Below are 19,979 nucleotides of genomic sequence, written 5' to 3' on the forward strand. Positions count from 1 at the left end.
TCGTTCCAGATTAGGATGAGGCACCCTGGGGCAATGTGGGGAAGCTAACGCTACCACGGACTGTTCTGTACCTGTTCTGTGGGTAAAGTCCAACTTTAGTCACCTCCAAGACTCCTAATCCTGCACCTTTCATGAGAACTACATGTATTTTGGAATGGAAGGGAAAGATGCTCTTCTTCGCTTTTAGTTTCTTTAACTTGATAGTATATAACTGAACAAAAAGGCCCTTAAAAAGAGGTGATTTGGGGGGGGAGGTTATGGTTTTTGTGTTTTTGTTTTTGTTTATTTGTTTTTGCCCTGGTGCAAAACCACTGACTTTCTTATGTGACAGATAAACAGCCACTACAGAAGTCAGTTTTGAAAGCAGACCTCCTTTAGCCATTCTGTAAACTATATTATGCTATTAAATAGCATCCATATAGATTTAGTTGAATTGGCCTTATTTGTTTTCTCCAAATTACTGGCACATTTTTTAATACTTTAATGTACAACATTAACATGGAAATAGCTATCAAACACAATTACTTTCTCCATCTGTGACACAGCCGAGTGCACCATCATCACCAAATGATTGTTTTTATTGTATTTGGTCCTCTTAAAATGTTTTAGAATAAATGTTAGCTACATTTAAAAGTAATGTTTACTAAACAAATTGTCAGAAAAATAATATGGCATAGAATTAAAAACACTATCATATTCAGTTCTGAATATTGGAAGATTATCAATCAAGGTAGTAAGCTCCACAAACAAGAAATATATTTCACTTCTTCCAGCTCCTAAATTGTCAGTGTTCTAATGCGACTGCATAAATAATTAGTTTGAGAAACTACTAAAAATAAATTCTCTGAAGAGTTTTGATTGAGATATTAAATATATTGATTGCTAGAGCCAGCTGACTATTCAGGGTCCAGTCCTTTATCCCGTGTTCAATCTACCCAGGCAAAACTCCCATAACTGCAGAGTCATGTCCCAATTAAGTAAATCGTTGCAAAATAATTTTCCTTGATAAATTAATTTCTCCAATACATAACTTTAAAAACAATTAGAACAAGTAGAAAGTGTCTTACATTTTATATTCTTGGGTGCAGGGACTGTAATTTGCAAAATAATGATCACATATTTTTAGGGAAAGAATAAGTACAAGTGCAGTTACAAAACTATTGTAAACAAACAAAAATACAGTCTTGAGATGCAGTAGTAGATTGACAAAGAATGTCATGCACATAAGCAAATGTCATTAATACAATAGAAAGATAATTATTTGCCACGTGTTTGAACCCAAATTTTATTGGGCCAGGTAAGCTTAGTGTCTTCCTTGCATTTCCTTTGGACTGATGCAGTTTAGTGTAATGATATTGAATGAATTTGTGGTAACTGCCTGCAAAATGAAGTTTGGTTCCAAAGATGAGTTAGATCCTTATCTGATCTAAATGGGAGTAGCACCATTGACACCAGTGGAACCATGATGATATAAACCAGTTGATCATCCAGTCCCATATCTTCTAAATGTAACAAGTGGATTTCTTTGTGTTTTAGGATTGAGGATAGGAATTGCTGTAATATTTGCTAAAACAAGAGGTACGAGTCTAATTGATATTTCTTTTTTCACTTTGGGAAAGCTCAGTTTATTTGCTGTGAGCATTTCTCCTACACAATAGATGTTATGAGATACCCAGTGTTTGTTAGGTTAAGTTTGCCAGTTTAAAAAAACTGGGATGCTGTGAAATAAACATATTTTTTTTCTTTTGAGGAGTGGGTAACTTAGAAAGACAGCAATATGGAGCAATGATATTTTTTGTGATTGATAAATAGAGGGATAATTACTCTGAACATTTGTATACCATCTGGCATGTAAAAAAGATTATAAAGATGAATAGCTGCTACATTCAGACCTCTGTTTAGCCCTGGCATAAGTATTTTGTGTTGAAGACTTGACTGTTTACCAAGTTAGATAAAGCTGAAAAAAAAAAACCTCAGCTGAAATGTCCAGTGATGTGCTCAAGGGGAACAACAGAAATAGGGGAGATAATGTGGCCCATAAAGAACATCTTTATGGATCCATAGGATTTTAGGTCTGTGGAGTTTATTTTAAGATTGAACTGGCATTCATGGAAGAGAGCTTTTAAAGGTCAAGAACAAGTTTTTGATCTGTTTGATTATTTCAAAGGGAGTGTTCAGTGTGGAAAAAAACATATTTTGATCCTTGGCAGATTTTATAGTCTGCAGAGCCACCAGTGGTGTCAACAGTTCTAGAAATTTAAGGATAGATTCTGGTAGATTTCTAGTAGTCATTAAAACGTCATCCATTTACATTGAGGTCTTATATGCTAAGAGTCCTACTTTGATATATATGAATGAGGCATGCTCCAATTTTCATCACTAGTTTTTTCAGTGCTAAGTTGACCGAGAGATGTGAAAGAAGATCTTCACCTTGCCATGCCTTGTACCTCTAGTGAGGTGCAACTTGACCTTCAGTGGAAAGTTAGAGAGTTGCATTGATTTATGCTGTTTACTGAAAGTAAAGTTTATTGAGATGTATTGTGTTTTAAGATGTATTTGGTTGAATCAAAACTTCTTAAACACTGCAAATATATATTTATGACTATTCAATTCTGTTAACTAACTAAGGTAATGAGAAGTCATTTAGGCATTGCTTCATAACATTTTCTTCTGGATTTTAGCAACCACAGTATATTTTGCTATCACTTTCTAAGTTCTTTTGAACGAGTTAAGAGTACAGAATCACCAAAATTTACAAAATGGCAAAGGAGAGAAATTTCACAGATCCTGATTAAAGACTTTTATCCCACAGCTCACTGGGTCAAATTCATCCTTGTGTGTCCTTTGCCTTCAGTGAATGAAGGTCCTTGTCTCTTTCAGGGTATGTCTGTGCTACAATGTAAGCCCAGAGTTAGTGGGATTTAGGTCAGCCCACCTGGGCTAGGGAACCCTGAGCTTGAGCGTCTATATTGTATTTTAATCCTATGTTAAGACTTTTCTAACCCATGCTCAAACGTAGGGCTCTGGTGTCCACACTGCAGTGCGCAGACCCAAGTCTAAGTAACCATAACCCAAAGTCCCTAGCTCCTCCCCCCCCCTCTCAAAATGTGGCTCCTCTAGTCCTAGGACCAGGGTGCACTGTGGGAAAACGTTACTGCCCGCCCTGCATGTTACCAGGAAGCCCCTCGCTTTGCAAAAGGCTTGATTGGTTCGCTCTCCATTGCAGACCTAGGAGGCTCTCTGGTAGTGTGCTTGCAGATCAATGACCAGAAGAGAATGGGTTAACACTGAGCTGTTGCCATTTTCAAAGGGGGGATCATGGCTTCCCTTTTCAATAGAGTGGATTGCAGCTTGTTGGGATAGAGAGGACTAGGAAGTTGTCCCATGGAATTGTGGAATACTTCCAGCTGACTCCCAGGACCCAAGTCGAGCGTGGCTGCGTCTACACTGCAAAGCAACAGGGCTCAGACCCTGGGTCCCGACTTAACTTGAGCTCAGACCTCCAGCCCTGCAGGGTCCTGGGACCCTGGGTCCAAGCGCTGGTGTAGCACAATTGCAATGTAGATGCAAGGGGGTTAGGCTTCAGTCCCGGCTTGGGCATGGGCTTACATCGCCGTCTAGTCAAACCTGCAGGGCCTACCACTGTACATGGTCCTCAATTTTTTCACTTTTTTTTCCAGATGTAACTTTGCTCCCAAAGTTGTGAAGTTTCTAATAATATTAAAAATTTCACTCTTTTTCAGGAAGGAGAAAAAATATAATGTGGTATAAGATAAGGAAAAGACTATTGAATCTGGAGGCAGGTGAAAGAAGCACTGTAAACTGCTAATTCCTATTAATTATTTGTTCAACACTCAAGGTGCTCAGCACCGTACAGCTCTAAGGAGAAGACAGAACCCATGTCGTAAGCCTAGGCATTATAAACTAAACAAAGCAGAGTACAGTGCAGACATCCAATTTCAAAGGTTTTTTTAATATAGATTTTGTTGTTTTCCTTTCACTGGTGGACTATTGTTTAAATATTTTCCAGAAGCAGTGTGTTTTGAAGAGGGCTTTGAATTAAGTCAGAGTACTCATTTGAAAAAAGGAAAGAGGAGACTCTTTCAAGCTTGGGGACATCATGTAAGAAACTTCAGACTACAGTGAAAGAAAAATATGGGGAGAAGAGGGTGGTTTAAAGTTAAGGCACTGGGCTGCAACTCAGGAAATCTGGGATCAGCTCTAGATTCACCATGAGACCTTAAACAAATAACTTACTCTCTCTGTGTTCTTCATTTCCCCATATTTCAAATGAGGATTAAAATACTTCTCTACCTCATGTGGTATTGCAAGGATAATTTCCTCAATTAATTGCAAGCTGCTGTAACAGGTATCATCATGGGGGCCATACATAGATATATAAATACAAAAGGAGCCATTGAAAGGCAATAAATATAGAATTCCATGATGCCATTTTTCAGAGCAGAACTGTACTTCCAGGTAACAAAAGTTACAAAGATACACAAGACAACACTCTTTAAGAGACGACTTACACAAAAATGCATGCATTCATTCAAAGTTGCCCAAACTTTGCACACTCAGTGGACTTATTGAGGACAGCAAGCTGCCATCTTTAATACATAGGTGGAGCCTTGTCGTCTCTAGCTCCCAGCATGCAAAGTTTCATCTTAATCTAAGTGGCTTTATCCATGCAGAATATTTTCTCTTCAGTACACTATTTGCATGAGACATTTTTGGAAAATATCTTCAGTAACTGTCAAAAACCATTTTTTGTTTGTATGGTTTTATTCAGAAATAAATGTATGCTACAAACAGGGTCAAATATATATTTTTATTGATTGCAAAAGAGAAATAAATTAGATAAAAGGAAGGAAAGAAATGTTTCCTCCTTAAGAGCTTTGGAAGCCTTTTGAACAGAGGGCTGCTTGTTAGTGGCATGCTTTCCCAAGCCTGCATAATGATCAGTAGCCAGAATCAAATTCCCTGGGCACTGACTGAAGTCGGAATGCCAGATGCAGAGTTCCTAGCTTTAGAGGAGATTAGTACACTGATAGGAGACAGTAGAGAGGTTAATGATTTGGGAAGTCAGCTTTTGTGTACAAAAAAAAATAACTACGTGCATAGGAGGAGAGATTATGGAGTGAAAAGAGAGAATGAGTGAGCAAGAGAGATTGTAAAGTGCTGTTCATTTTAATCTCTCAGCAGGGAAAACAGTTATTTATTTCTAACTGGGCATGCAGAGAAAAGTAAGGAGTGTAGCTTGCTTGTTTTGTTGTTGTTTAATTTATCCTTATTAGGCTCCATTTATTTCTCAATCTAAGTCAATGAAGGGATAACCATTAATTTTGCTAACACAAATTCCTCAAACCAAGAATTTACTATGGCATAATTATTATTTTTTACCTCTGATTCATAGATTGCAAATATTAGCATGTAATTTTGCTTATTAGAGATTTGTTTTGTTTTTGTGTTTTTTGCTTTTCAAATAATCACAATAGTGTTCCTTCAGTTTTTTAAATGCTTTTATTTTATCCAATGTTTTGTCAGCATTTTACTTCCTTGACCTCTCCACTGTTGTGACTATTGCTGTTTCCATTCATCTCTATCCCACAGCTACAGAACACTTTCCCCTTCTCCAACTCAGGCTTCCCAAGACTTCAACAGGACAAAATTCATGTGTGCATCAAAGGTTTCTAAAATGACAGGACCCCATCAGGCCTTCTTGCTCAGCAGCACATGCTGCATCCAAGACTCTGCGATATGTTGTGTGTCCTAAAGAGCGACTAGGATTTCAGTTTTAGTCAGGCTAATCTACTACAACAGTGGAAGCAAATACAGACCCAAGGGATTTTGTGAAAAATTCTAGAGGGTGTATTGTCGTTGTGCATTCATCAGAAACTCAGGCCTTGGTATGCCAAAAGCATCAGTGCTCTCTACTTTGCACATTAGTTTGTTGCATGTATTGTAACTCTTATGGCAAAATAAGCTTTAGCCAGCACATGCCTGCCCTGTGCCTGGTTCTGTTCAGTGGAATCAATTGCTTCTTTTCATTTATATAGAAAAGTGTTTGTTAAAATAAAACCCTCACAGCTCTTCCAAGAGCATCTCAGTTTATCATTACAGCGCGACCCTTGTGTATGCCACTTATCAGATGTGCTATGGTTTTGTGGCATGAACCAATGTCCACCTATATATGAGAAGCATGTCAGGTTTTCACCTGGTCCTATGGATGGAATTCTGCCACTGCCCTAACTGATCTACTATATAAATAACGGATAGAGTCCCCTGGTGTATATGTTCATGAATGTTTTACTGGGACTTTACCTTTAATCTGAGTAAAGGAAGAAGGTACTGTTGAGGGAAATTACTCCAATATACTGAAATGATTCCCCTTAATGACATTTAAAAATATTTTACTGTACTTTCAATGGCTGTGAAGCAAACAGCAAAAAGTAATGTATTTTCCAGAAAAGAGCTCATGCTGAAGAGAGCTGCAAGGGACCAGAGGAAAAAAAGGATAGATAAATCCTGCAGGTATCGGTCTTTGGCACACATCTCTCCTAGATGATCCAGGAGTGTGCTATGATGCCATCCAGAGTGATTCTCAGTATTTATTTACACACTAAAAGAAAATAGGCTCAAATAGCATAACGGATTAGCCAGCCTGACAAGAGTGCACCACAATGTGTTCTTATGTAAGGCAAGCCCTTGCTAATCCCCTACTCGGTTAACTGAGGAATGGAAGAACCACACTTGCAAACAAAACTACGTGCTTCACGCAATGTCCTGTCTTTACTTTCATCAGCATTAAAATAAAGTTCCTTTAAGTTTCTAATTTAGTGGAGAGAGCACTGGATTTAGACTCTTGAGGTATGAGTTAGCTTCTAGCCTGCTGGTGACCTCAGGGAAGTCACATCATCTATATGTGTTTAGGTTTTTTCCCATCTGTAAAATGGGAATAGTGATACTTCCCTTCTTGAGAAAGCACATTAAGAGCTACAGATGAAAAGCAGTATTTCAGAGCTAGGTATAATATATAACTATAATATTTATTATTATTTTACTATGTTATTTGAACAAATCATGACCCTGTCCCCACAGGAAAAGAAACAGGCTTACCAAAGGAGCATATTCTATTACCCATTTTAAAAAATGCATGCTTGTTTATATTGAACAGCACAACCATGTAACCTCAAACTCTTTCATCATCAATTTTCAAAAGTGATTCAGAACAGTAAATCTCTAACTGTTAGGGAGTAGGATGAGATTTTTATTGGAGGCAAATTATCCCACATCTGCCTACTGTGAGGTTTCTTGTACCTTCTTTGGGAACATCTAGTGCTAGTAAATGTCAGAAACAAGATACTGGACTAAATGGCCCATAGGTCTGATCCAGTATGACAATTCCCCGGTTTCTAACAATCAGTTTCCCAGTCCTGATGAAGTCTCAGTGTAAATTCTTAAGTGCATAAATTTACTCTTAGAACCTGTTGAACCAAATCACTATGGGAAAATAATTAGAACTCTCCTCAGACTGAAATAAAAAATATATTTCTCATTCACTACATGGAGAAGAATTTCCTTTGACGAATAAATTACATTTAAAAAATAAATATAAAATACAGATTTTCTTCACTTGAAAAAGGCCAAAGATAGTAATTGTCTTAACTACAAATTAAATATAATATTTTTATAATTAATTACCCCAACATGAGTATAACTTTTTAAAAATTTCTTCATGCAGAGGCAGTGCATTTACCAGTTTTGGATTGTATTGGCATTGCTCATTTTCAGTGAAAAGAAAAACTAATTTTTAGGAAGATCAGAATAGCTAAAAGCTTTTATGGATTTGCAGAAAACAATCAAAACCACATAAATGTATTTCTTTTCGGCAGTCAAATTATATAGTCAATAGACCTTAATCTTTCAACCTTTATGTTTTTCACTTGTTATTCAGTGTATTCAGTGGGTAATAGTTTGATTGGTGGGGGATCACAGGGTTAATTTGCTTCTGAATTGAGAAATGAATCAGAATTCCCCTTTAACGTTGTTTAAAAAAACAGTGTGGTGTGTGGGTGTAAGGTAGAAAAAAAAGCCAACAGAATGGATTCACTAATTGGGGTTTTCACCTGCTGAGAGTCTAATTGAATACAATGCTTTATTTGTAACTGAAGGAGAAAGAAGATTGTGCAAAGTATCAGAATTTCAGAGTAGTTTTAAAATTCCTATTACTTGGCACTCTGGTATGGGAAAGGAAGACAAAATGTGATAAATGGCAGCATCAAGCTGCTGTTAAGGTGGACCAGAGAGCTGAAGAGACACTAAATAGTAAAAATGGAAAGATTGTACCAACCCTATCAGTGCCACATACTTCTTCACAAAGGAAGGTATTGCTTACTTTTTATGTAGAACTGTAGGCTTCAGGCTAAAGGTACTCTGAATTCTTTTGAATTAAACAGGCGACTGTTCTGTGCATTTAATGAAGTGTGAAGTTTATCCCAAAGAAGATGCTAAACTTCACTTTTTTTTAAAGAAACTGTGTTTATAGTAGGTTTAAATATGAGAGAGAGATCTCCCTAAAACTCACATAAAGATGGGAGAGGGTGGGATTGTTGTCTGTATGCTTGTGAGCTGAGGGGTGAAAACATTATTTCTTTGTTCCACCTCATTCACCTCTGATTTAATATATCTAATACATCTTTTGGGCTCATTCAAAGTCCACTAAATTCAATGGAATAGGCTATTGACTTCAGTGGGCTTTGGAGCAACATATGTGTGGCAATTTATGTCTTCATAGATAATTAAATTCTTCATCCTATTTACCAAAGCACACAATGTGGCAGTATTGCTAATCGTAAGTGCTCAAAAATCATGACAATGTCTTAAACATCATGAGATTTAAATATAATAAGTTTTGATCCTGTATTAGCACTCTGGTGTTTGAGACTTTAAGGTTCATATTTTCAAGTGTTTCTCCAGAATCACATGGGCTAGACATTTTTTTTAATTAAATAACTCCAGGAGCTGAATCCTTAAAGCAAACACTAAATATCATGAGATTTAAAATGAAGTCATCATCTGGAAACACCTCATTATGTGCTTATTTACATCTGTGCAACTGTGCTGCTGTCACTGGAATATACGTGGAGCTGTGGGTGAGATGAATTCTCCTTGCCTGTAGAAATGTGTCCTCCTGCTGTCCATGGGTAGGTCTATACTTACATCCAGGTCCGGCGGTAAGCAATCGATCTTCTGGGATCAATCCCGGAAGTGCTCGCCGTCGACGCCGGTACTCCTACTCGGCGAGAGGAGTACGCGGCATCGACGGGGGAGCCTGCCTGCCGCTTCTGGACCCGCGGTAAGTTCGAACTAAGGTACTTTGACTTCAGCTTGCGTATCTTAGTTCAAAGTGGGGGGTTAGTGTGAAATAGGGGCTCTTTGACTGATTTAAAAGACATCCCCTCTGTGTGAGGACACCAAACGTGCATAGTCTTTGAAGGTCTAGAAAACTACATAATCACAAGGATCCCAGGGCTTGATTCTTCACTCAGTATCACACCACTGCAAATAAAGAATAACTCCATAAGAGTAAATAGAGTTATACCAGTGTAAAACTAGTGTGAGAAGAGACTCTCACCTCCCATGATTTGAAATGCTCGTGACATGTATAAAAACAAAAATTAAAAGATTGCATGTTTAAAAAAGGTTCCATTGTGGCTGGAGTTTAGAGGTCTAACTACCTGCTTGCACCCACCAATAAAGTAATTAGAATTGTAAATGGTAGGAATAGCATCTGCAATACAAAAGCTATGCTAAAGCCCATTTCAAATTTTACATACCATTATCTTCCAAATGTTAAAGATCCAATGTTCTTTAAAAATCCCTTAATATTCCAAGGTGATGCATCTTAAGCACCTTACTAGTAGGGTTGGAGAATGTAAAGACTTCTAAGCGCTTCATAAAGTTCCGAGGAAACATCCGAGTTCAAGCATGAGATAATTTAAATATAGATGTAAAAAAGGAGGCATAGAAGAGAATGACAAGAGACCTCTGCCTTCCCCCATAGGTATTATAGGTATTCCCAAGTAAGCTGCCAGAGATGATTTCCTAAGTACCTGGTCTTTGTGTCTTTATTATAGTCTTTCAAGCTGGTTTATCCACGTGACAGTAGTTATAAATCAGTGATAAAGTACTACATATACTTTAATATGTTTATTATGTTCACATACTTTAAAATGTAATTGCGGATATGATAAAATACTAAATATACTTTCCCTAGTGAAAGCAGGGGAATCCAAATTTTGCACAATGGGGAATCTTCCAGGAGCTTGTGAGATGCACCTCATTTGCAAAAGCAAAAAAGGGAACAGATTGCAGTGGCCTCCAGTGAATCAAGATGGAGCATTTCACTGTGAACTTCTGATCCATTGTGCCAATTTTTACAGTGGTGGTGCTGAAAGCCATTGAACCAAACTATAAATCCTGTATATAATGGAAACCACTTCAAGCCAGGGGGTGGGGCAGCAGTTCCAGCACCTATGCTCTAATCCAGGAATCGGCAACCTTTGGCACACGGCCTGCCAGGGTAAGCCCCCTGGTGGGCTCAGCCAGTTTGCCGTGTCCGCAGGTTTGGCCGATGATGGCTCCCACTGGCCGCGGTTCGCCGCTCCAGGCCAATGGGGGCTGCGGGAAGTGGCACGGGCTGAGGGATGTGCCGGCTGCCCCTTCCTGCTGCCCCCATTGGCCTGGAGCGGCGAACTGCAGCCTATGGGAGCCACAATTGGCAGAACCTGCAGACGTGGCAGGAAAACAAACCGGCCCACCAGGGTGCTTACCCTGATAGGCTGCATGCCAAAGGTTGCCAATCCTTGCTCTAATCCAAAAATTAAATTGGCAGTGGGCTGAATTAGACTCACCTGCTATAGTTTTATAGGATTTATAGTTTGGTTCAATGGCTTTCAGCACCCATCCCATTTCTACAGTGTTGCCCTCCGGGCCCAATCTTCGAAGGTATGTAGATACTAACTTATCTGCATCTGTAGGCACCTAAATATCTTTAGAAATCTGACTCTGTTAATTTCCTTTAATCAAACCCCAGAGGTGTGATATCACTTAAAAAAAAAAACCACTATGCTGGTACTTTGGATTTGGGACTGTTTTGTCCCTTAACAAAGCCTCTAAAAAAGACGTAGCTGCATGAAGCTTTTACAGCTCTTCAATTTCCTGAGCTTTGTCCCCTCAAAAACAAAAGGGCATAAAAGCCTACTTAAGTCAGCCAACATACCTAATCGCTTTACAGACAATGACTGGCAATTAAAATTCGGAGAACTTTTTCCCTTCCTGGCTCAGGACACAGCTTCTTTTCAGGTGCAGGGTTTAAGAGTTTGGATTCCTCGTAAATTTCATGCTCTTGTCCCACCACCAGTACCGAAATCTTGAACGGTAAAAGTAATAACTAATGATATTAGATTAATTTGTACTGAGATCAGTTCTTTAAACTGAAGAAACTATCCAGTTCAGATAGTTTTAAGGACTCACGCTGCACACCCCAGGTCACATTCCTTAGTTCTACCTTAAATAATTCCCTCCTCTTTCATCCCAAACTATTCCCTTTCTTTGAGTCCTTTACTTAGCAATAGCAGGTTCAATAGGTGGAGGGAGGAGGAGAGGCTGGAAGCTCCACCCTGTCTAGCCTGCAGCCTTCCCTCCCCCTGATGCCCTTAGCCCAGTAATGCTCGTTCCACCGCAGTGCTATTCACCGCCGCTTTCGTGTGTGTTAGCCCGGCCGAGCCTAGGACTCCGTTCCGTCCCCCCCTCTCTCTCGGAGTCGTCGAGCGATGAGGGAGCAACTCAAAGGGTGAGTTCAGAGCAGCTCCTCTCCCAGCCCGTCCCCTGCCTTGGCTTGAAATTTTGCACTTGTGGCCGCGCTGTGTGTGGGAGAGCCGAGCTCCGGAAAGGTGAATGAAACTTGGGCAGGGATTTGGCACAGGGGGAGCCCCCCAGCGACAGCCTCCGTCCCAGCTGTTTCCTCCCGTTCCGGCTGCAGGTGCTTGTAGCTGTGGCGAATGGCAGGATTAACTCTTTCCCCTCCGGCGGCGGAGTTCCCCTGATTGGAGAGTTCTGTCTGTGGCAGGCACGCGTGGAGGGTGTTGGTTAAGGATTTTGATTTTCAGAAGGCTAGTAGCTCAGTAGTCTCCACGCCGCAGCCATCCCCCCATCCCTGTCGTTTTGCGCTAAAAGAATGTTAAAGATCTGAAGCTTTGCTCGTTGACGTGCCTTTAACCCTGCAGCATAGGTGTGCATGTAGAACAGAGGGGTAATGGTGTTAAAAACCTTGTTTAAAGACTGTAGAGGGAAGCTCTTCTACCTTTCATTCAGCATAGGAAAGGTCAACTTTCTGCCTGATTTCTCCTGGGAATTTGAACTGACATTTAATTCACTGCATTTTTTCATTTATGTGCCCTAAGTTTCAGGATAAATAGGTCTAGTTGGAACATGCAAGATATTTAACTCATAGCTACTTAATATTAAAAGGCTGGGGGAACCCCCAGCAGTTAAACCGTAAAGCCAAGCCAGGAAGTCAGGGATGTGCCAGAGATATGATCAAACGGTTTGTGGGAAGCCAAAGCGGGATGATAGTTTGTATCGTTTCTTTTGCTTGTTAATGTTTTACAGCTGAATGGAATACTATACTGTGTTGTTATACCTGCCTAGCTTTCTTACAGCTCAATTTAATCCATCTGCATATAGTGCATTTTATAACTTAGTTCATGAATGAACTTCCATAGAAATGTTTAAAATATGGACACCTAGGTAAGTGGTAGTTCTAGGTTATTGTATGTTTGGAAATAATGTTTGTGTAATAGTTTTTACTCTAGTTTATATTGTGTATATATATATTTTTGTATACTGTGTGTGTGAAACATAATTTGTCTCTGTGATGTAGTTAGTATATGAGGCTCTCTTTTGAAGTGTGTTACTGCAAAACCTGCCCTTTCCTGGGATATATTCATTTTTCCAGCTCTCATTGCAAGCTCAAATTTGGCTGAGAACTGGTTTAGAGGCACATGCCTATGGAGTACTGAGCTGAGGAAACAAGAAACATAGTTATATAGAAGGTCAAAGACCTTCTACCACTAAGGAATTGGTTGCAGTCATCATTGTTTGATCCTGGATTCAACAAGACCCTGCAGTGAAATTGCTTTGGCAGAAGTGGAGGGGATAAGCTTTGAAAAGGAAATAGATCAATGGACAAGTAACAGCTGGAGGGGCTGGCTCACCAGCTTTAACAACTGAATGGTAATCTTTGCCAATGACACAGTGCACAAAATAAAATGCTGAACATCTAAAGGGAGAAAAAATAGTTACTATAAAATACTAAGCAGTTGATATGTGGCCCCATATTACTGCTCAGTTTCAATATTAGCAGAAACTTTTAATATGTATGTGTGCCTCTCTTCAGTATTCTGATAATGCTGGCAAAAGCCTTTTTTTTTTTTTTTTAAAGACATTGATCCCAGGATTAAAGAGAAATCATCACTGTGTGGATCCATGGACTCCAGATTTATAGTTGAAGACAAACAGTAATCCTTTGCAAATCACAAGAGAATTCTACCTTTCTACAGCACTGTTTTAGTCTTTTCACAGCGATTAGTTTCCTCCCTGGGAAGTAATGAAAGATATAAAAAGGTTCACAATGTTTTAAGCAATAAGTGACACTGATTGCAAGGTAGTCTTATTTTGAGTGGCCAACAGTCTCTCTTCTTTAAATAAAGAACAAGTAGTTAAAGTTGCATTTTTAAAGGTTTAATGTTAGTTTTACAAAAGAAAAAACCCAACTCTGTCATATTTATTCTGGCTTTTTGACAGCAGCCATAAAGTTGTTGTAAGAATCTTGCACTCTACTTGAAACCAAATAGGTGAAAGGCAATATAAATTGTATTGTAGTGCAGCACACTATAAAATAACTTGCTTTCTAATTATTGGCTAATATGTGTTGCTGTTTCTTTATCGCCACCTGACAGAATTTGCTTCTCTCTCTCTTGCACACACACACACCTTACACCTGGTTAATAGTGCATTTTGAAGTAAAGGGAATGGTGGAAGGCTGGTGGAATTTGCTTTAATATAGTCACAAATTAAGAGGAATGTAACAGTGTAGAGAGTGGGGTGCAGTTCCATACTCAAATTCTCTGCTGTGAAGCTTAGCAATGATAAACATGGGAGACCAAATCTTTGAAATTTAAAACTGGCAGAATGAATAAAATCAAGAACTTAAAAAAGTTTAAAGGTGATTTATAAAGGAGAATTTTTTCTATCCCTTTTGCTGCCAGTGTTTTTCAAAGATAATACAAGCTGAAAAGGGGGCAAAGCCGTTTATTTTTACTCAAACTGGGCATATTTTAATAGAGAACTGATAGTTTAGTTTATCATTCATCGCATCAGTTCAAGTTTTTATCATGCTGCTTTGTCATCTCTTCTGACAATAATCAGGGGGTCATCTTTGTACTCTTGGCAATGATAGAGAAGTTGTTTTGGTTATATGCAGATATAGGATGGCAAAGTGTTTTTGCAAAGTTCTCTATGCACCTGAATCCTATTCAGAAAAATCTTTGCTATCCCAGTGTTGTGTTACTCGTGATTTAAAAAAAAAAAAATTTGCTTAATCATCTATCACCATCCCGTAAGGACTGAGTTGAGACTACCAAATTCATTTAATACAGTTCATTTAATACAGGGATTCTCAAATAGGGGGTCAGGAGGTTATTACATGGGGGCTCACGAGCTGTCCGCCTCCACCCCAAACCCCACTTTGCCTCCAGCATTTATAATGGTGTTAAATATATAAACAAGTGTTTTTAATTGATCAAGGGGAGTCGCACTCCGAGGCTTGCTATGTGAAAGGTGTCACCGGTACAATAGTTTGAGAACCACTGATTTAATAAGTCGCATCATATGTACAAAGATGGTGCTTTTATCTCACTGAACTATCTATGTATTTTAGTGTGCCAATCACCATTCCGCCGCTATCATCTGTTGTTCTTCCAGGCCTATCTTTATTCTTCTTTCCCCTTTTGCATCTTGATAAGCTAGAGAGGCATGAACCTGTAACGTTTCTCTGACTTTATAGGGTCTAGTTCCTAACCAGAGTTAGGAAATATGGCAAACATTTTTCAGCAGATCTGTTAAAGATGGTAGTGTTCCCAAGTGTCTTTGAGACAGCCTAGAATTGCTGAGCTGGCATTTCACTTCAGATGGTGTTCACAATACACACCCCCTCCCACAGCCAACCCCAAAGCTTACAATTAAATGGCCTTTGAAAATGGCAAAGAGGCTTATGAAGGATAGTCTCGATGGAATCTAACCTTTCCTTGAGCTGTACATGTGTTTGGAATTGTTGATAACTTTCTGTGGTGAAAATGTTCAGGAAGAGGCAACACTTTTTAGTTAGAATGAAAAAGCTGCAGCCTTCTTGTGTTCTGCATGTAAAGTACCAGCAAAATCTGCCCTTATTCTTCACAGGCACTCAACCTTTACAGAGTTGGAATGCAGGGTTTCCTTAAAACACTGACTTTCATACAAGAGTGAGAGGGATACCTCCAGTTCTAGAGTCCAGCTCTCACCATCTTGTAAGATATGAGTTTGATAGTCTCAGCTGAATTGCCTGTGGATATAATAAAAACCTGATACACAGCATTCAGCCCAGTGGATAATCATTGCTTAAGAGAAGGCAAAGAAATGAGCTACCATGGATACTGACTTGACATTCATCCCCATAGAAAGGGGTATTTCCTTCAGTGTGGGACTGAGATCAATGAAAGGGCAAATAGACGAGGGGGTTCATTTGCCCTGCAGATTTTAGCTTTGTGTAGTTCACTTGTGGGTAAATGGAGAAAACCAATTTCTAGTAGGGGCTGTGCCCTTTTGCATTGTATGCATAAAATGTATAGATGACTATGCAGTGTTTATCAAAAATGCATAAAACCAGTGCTTGTGAATCATGCCAGGTTGACGGCACTGGAGACTAAAGTGCTCTGCAGAGCAGTCTGAGACAACCAAACTCATTTCACTTGGAAAATTAGGTAGCTTATTTTAAAAGAGAAATACAGCTCTGATGCAATCAGTGGGTGAACTTTCTCCTAGTATTTCTACGTGATTTGACATACTGATCAATGGTACACTAACTACTCCAACACCCAAACACCACATGGAAGATGTAGAAAATGAAGAGACATGAAAGAATGATTGATGCTTATATAATAGGGATTTCTGGTTACAAGAAGAGTGGTCAGCAGTAGAGAGAAATTCCTCACACTACCCCACGTATATGTCTCAACCCTGATCTGGAGGAGACATCCCTATGTAATTCTTGACTTCTGTGCTAAGAATTCACAACAGGTTACCAGTTGCGGTCAAAATAATGTTATGTAGATGTTGAGCAGCCATCAGATGTAACAACTTCTGGTCACTTAACCTAGTTCTGTATCCATTTACCAAAGTCCTGAATCATGTAGTTTCTCAATGGAGTTCTTTTACACTGAGGCTTTTTTCCTCCCCAGAACTACTTCCTAGTAAGCAGAGGCTTTTTATAGCCAAAATTGCAATTAACGTATTGATTCTCTAAAATATTTTTCAACTTTTATTCATTTTCTTTGCAAATGCAGTTTAACTGTATCCAAGTTCACTGTAATCAGCTAATGCTGTATTCTCACCCCATGTTTCCTATCTCTGTCACAAGTGGTAGGGAATACAGGAAATCAGATGAGTCTGAGACGGATCCATAGGTTTTCTTCAACTTTTATTCTGGGTTTCTTATTTTATGCTTTTAAAAAACAAAACAAAACTCACAATCAATCTCAGTTCAGCCTGTGTATTTGCAGTCATCAACTGTTGCTCTCTGCTGTGATGTCAATGAGCAATGCAAGACCTTTGTGGTGTTCCCATCTCCTTCTCCCTCTTTCACTGTATGCAATCTCTACCATTATAAAGGGAAGAGAGCGTCTGAGGCCAATGAGGAATAGCTTTCTTTAAAATCTTGTATCCTTCTGGTGCATTCTATGCCTTATTTTTTTTTCTATTGTAATAGTCTGTGATCCCTCAACATTGGTCTTTGCTGTGACTTCACTGCAAAGCTTGGAAATCATTACAAACAAGAAGCATGTCAAAGAATGTTGAATGTAGAGTTCAGTCAGTAAAAGGTTCACTTGTGCCAACTAACCAACCCTCTCCTTTAAGTAGGAAGCTAGACCAAATAGAAGGTATGTCATTCTAATTGTTTCACAAGAATCCCAGTACAGATTTTGCCCCTTCTTAGGTTAGATTGTGCTAGAGAGCACAAATTGGTAAACAGGAAGGAGCAGCCTTCTCCAAAGCTTTGTTTCTAAGTCCATTGATGTTGATGGGAGCTTCTGCACTGACTTCACTGAGCTCTGGATCAGGTCCTGCCCTTCTCCCCATACTTTTTGTGCCAATCTGCAGGCAGAGGAGCAGTCCCCTTGCTCCTCAAATGCAGGGACTGCAGTTGTGATCAGCCTTCCTGGGGTGCCTTGTGAAAGAGCTAGTCACAGTTTGGCGCTCACAAGTTTCAAAACTTTTCCTTTCACTTTCTTGCAGCCTCCCTTTAATATATCTGGAGACTACATGACCAGTCCTCTACTGGCAGGAGAATAAACAAGTGACTTTTCAATCTCAGATTTCTATCATAATGTTATATATGATCACATATTTTAGTAACTTCCAGTTTAAAAAATCATAAAATATGTAACCTCAGGAGGCATAAATCATTGTTACACTCACTAACTCACACTTTAGTTTGGTGGTTTTCTCTCATGATACATGCTTGTTGGCATCACACTTTGTTGTAAAGCTAGCGGCTGCTTGATTCAATGCAGAGAATGTCCAATTTGCATTCTGGTCATACTGTGTATTCTGCAGGCGTTCAAAATCCCTTTTTAGTTGTTTTTTGTGCTTTCCAAAGGCACTGCCTCTTGAAATTTGCGATGGACCTAGGGCAGGAGATGGAATTCCAGCTTGAATTCAAAGAAACAGAAATTGCAGCAACAAGAACAGGAAAGGGGGAAAAAATCAATGTTTGGGATAGAACACATTGGGCTTAGAAGCAGTTTAAGAGGCTGCTGATTCAATAGAATTTAACATGGGTTTTTGGTACAACCATTTGAAGTGGAATGTAGGACAGCAGTTGTCGCTGACATCTCATCCACTAATTGAATAGTGAACACTTAAAATAGAGCAGGTCAAATCCTTCATATGTTTCATTGAAAAACTGAAAAAAAAATTGACAAAACTGGTCATTAAATATTATTGTCATTTTTGAACAATTCTATATGGAGGAGAATAGGGTTGCTGTATTTAAAATAAAGTCCATTTTATAAATTAGTCTAATTAGAAATGGAATCCAAACCACTGAACCCCCATAGTTTTGGGATTGTGTATAGTTTAGATGTAACTATTGCATCTTGAGCCCATCACTAAATATAATGGGCCAAATTCATACCTAGTGTTACAAATAGACATATCGACCATCGGTCACACTTCCTGCTCTAATCCCCAAAGATGACATTGTGGCATTCTATACATCGTCTAGGTTTAGATGCTGCACTGCTCGTTATGTAATATGGTAGTAGGAGAGAGAAATTTAGCTTCAAAACTGATGGAAGAAAACCCACCTATCATAACAAAAAATTATGAATTTTTGTGATTTTGGCTGGGAAAAATTCCAACATCATTGCTATCACATACACATATATTCTGCTCTGTGAATAAACATTTAATCATTGAATTGTACAGCTACTAAATATGGATATCTATTTAAGGAAAGATCTGCAAAGAGAAGTGTCCGACTGTCTTAGGGAAAGCTCTACCATACGTATTTCATTCTAAAACCTTCATATTTTTATGTTTTAGCCATGAGACACAAACGACCTGCTGGGATCATCCTAAAATGACTGAGCTCTACCAGTCTTTAGGTAAGAGAGATCTACTAATTTCCTGTAATTAAACTAATTGTTAAGACACTGATTTCCCAAGGATATTCCCCTGTGTGTTATTCAGAAATTGAAGTTAAGTAAAGATCAGACACATTCCAGGTTAATATGGGATCAAGATAAGATTTTCTTTCAAAGGAATATAAAGAAAATAATTAACTTTAAATTAAATATTATATTGAGTTTATTTGTAATGCAGGTACCTCTTGCGGATTGTTTGCCTAGAAATTCTGGGGCAAATAAATAAATAAACCCAAGCTCTTATACCACCTCATCTATTTTTAAAAAGGCTAAATTAAAATCAAGCCAAGTTGCTGATAATTTTGACTTTGTGCTGGTTGGAAGCCAATGGAAACCATTTGCCAATCTGTGTTACCACTACATTCTTTTCACAGTGTTTTCAATACTTGGAACGCCTGGTAGCTGTCATGATGTCATTGTGAGCATACAAAATAGTTGCCTATTATGACTTCAGGGTTTTTTTAAGCAGTCTCGGATTTTATTAACAGGTGCACAGCTATGTGATGTAATGGACTTATCCATACCCCACTGTGGGCCCACCTTGGTTGCAACTTCAAGCTTTCTTCTGATTTTAATTGCCACTGCTCATATACAATAGAAGGCACAGTCAAAAATAAATTATTTTCTTTTTTAAAAAAATCATCAATATTTCTCCCCTTATACAAATAAATCACTAGTAAAGAACACAGGAATTAAGTGAGGTGTAATAATCTAGACACTTTATTATTTTACAACATGCAGCATTTTATAATTTGCAACTAATGTAAAAATGTCAAGAGGGATAATGTATAAATTAAGGCTAACTGAGGGCAAAAGCCGAACAAGTATTCTCTGGCCATATAGATATAACTTAATGCATTCATTTGCCTCCTTTATATTTCCATTGTAAAAGTGAATGGTTTCCCATATTAGTTCCCAATGTTGTATCTGAGATGCAAATACCATTTAGTGATG

The 19,979-nt window shown here is 38.7% G+C and overlaps 1 protein-coding gene across 35 annotated transcripts in view; it reads left to right on the forward strand.

Moving 5' to 3' along the window:
• The window catches only part of DMD (dystrophin), a 2,010,563-nt gene that overhangs the window by 1,889,965 nt on the left and 100,619 nt on the right, over positions 1-19,979 (forward strand). For 29 of the 35 annotated variants that reach the window (XM_065590838.1, XM_065590858.1, XM_065590878.1 and 26 more), the window contains one exon: positions 18,925-18,986. The exons of 1 other annotated variant lie outside the window; for it this stretch is intronic. In XM_065590838.1, coding sequence (XP_065446910.1) covers positions 18,925-18,986 — 62 coding nt within the window. Of the gene's footprint in view, positions 1-5,613; positions 6,100-11,632; positions 11,858-18,924; positions 18,987-19,979 lie in introns of those variants that run through there. 5 more of the 35 variants (XM_065590925.1, XM_065590926.1, XM_065590953.1 and 2 more) reach the window with 4 other exon arrangements.

Source organism: Chrysemys picta, chromosome 1 (genome assembly GCF_011386835.1).
Source record: "Chrysemys picta bellii isolate R12L10 chromosome 1, ASM1138683v2, whole genome shotgun sequence".
Lineage (NCBI taxonomy): Eukaryota > Metazoa > Chordata > Testudines > Emydidae > Chrysemys > Chrysemys picta.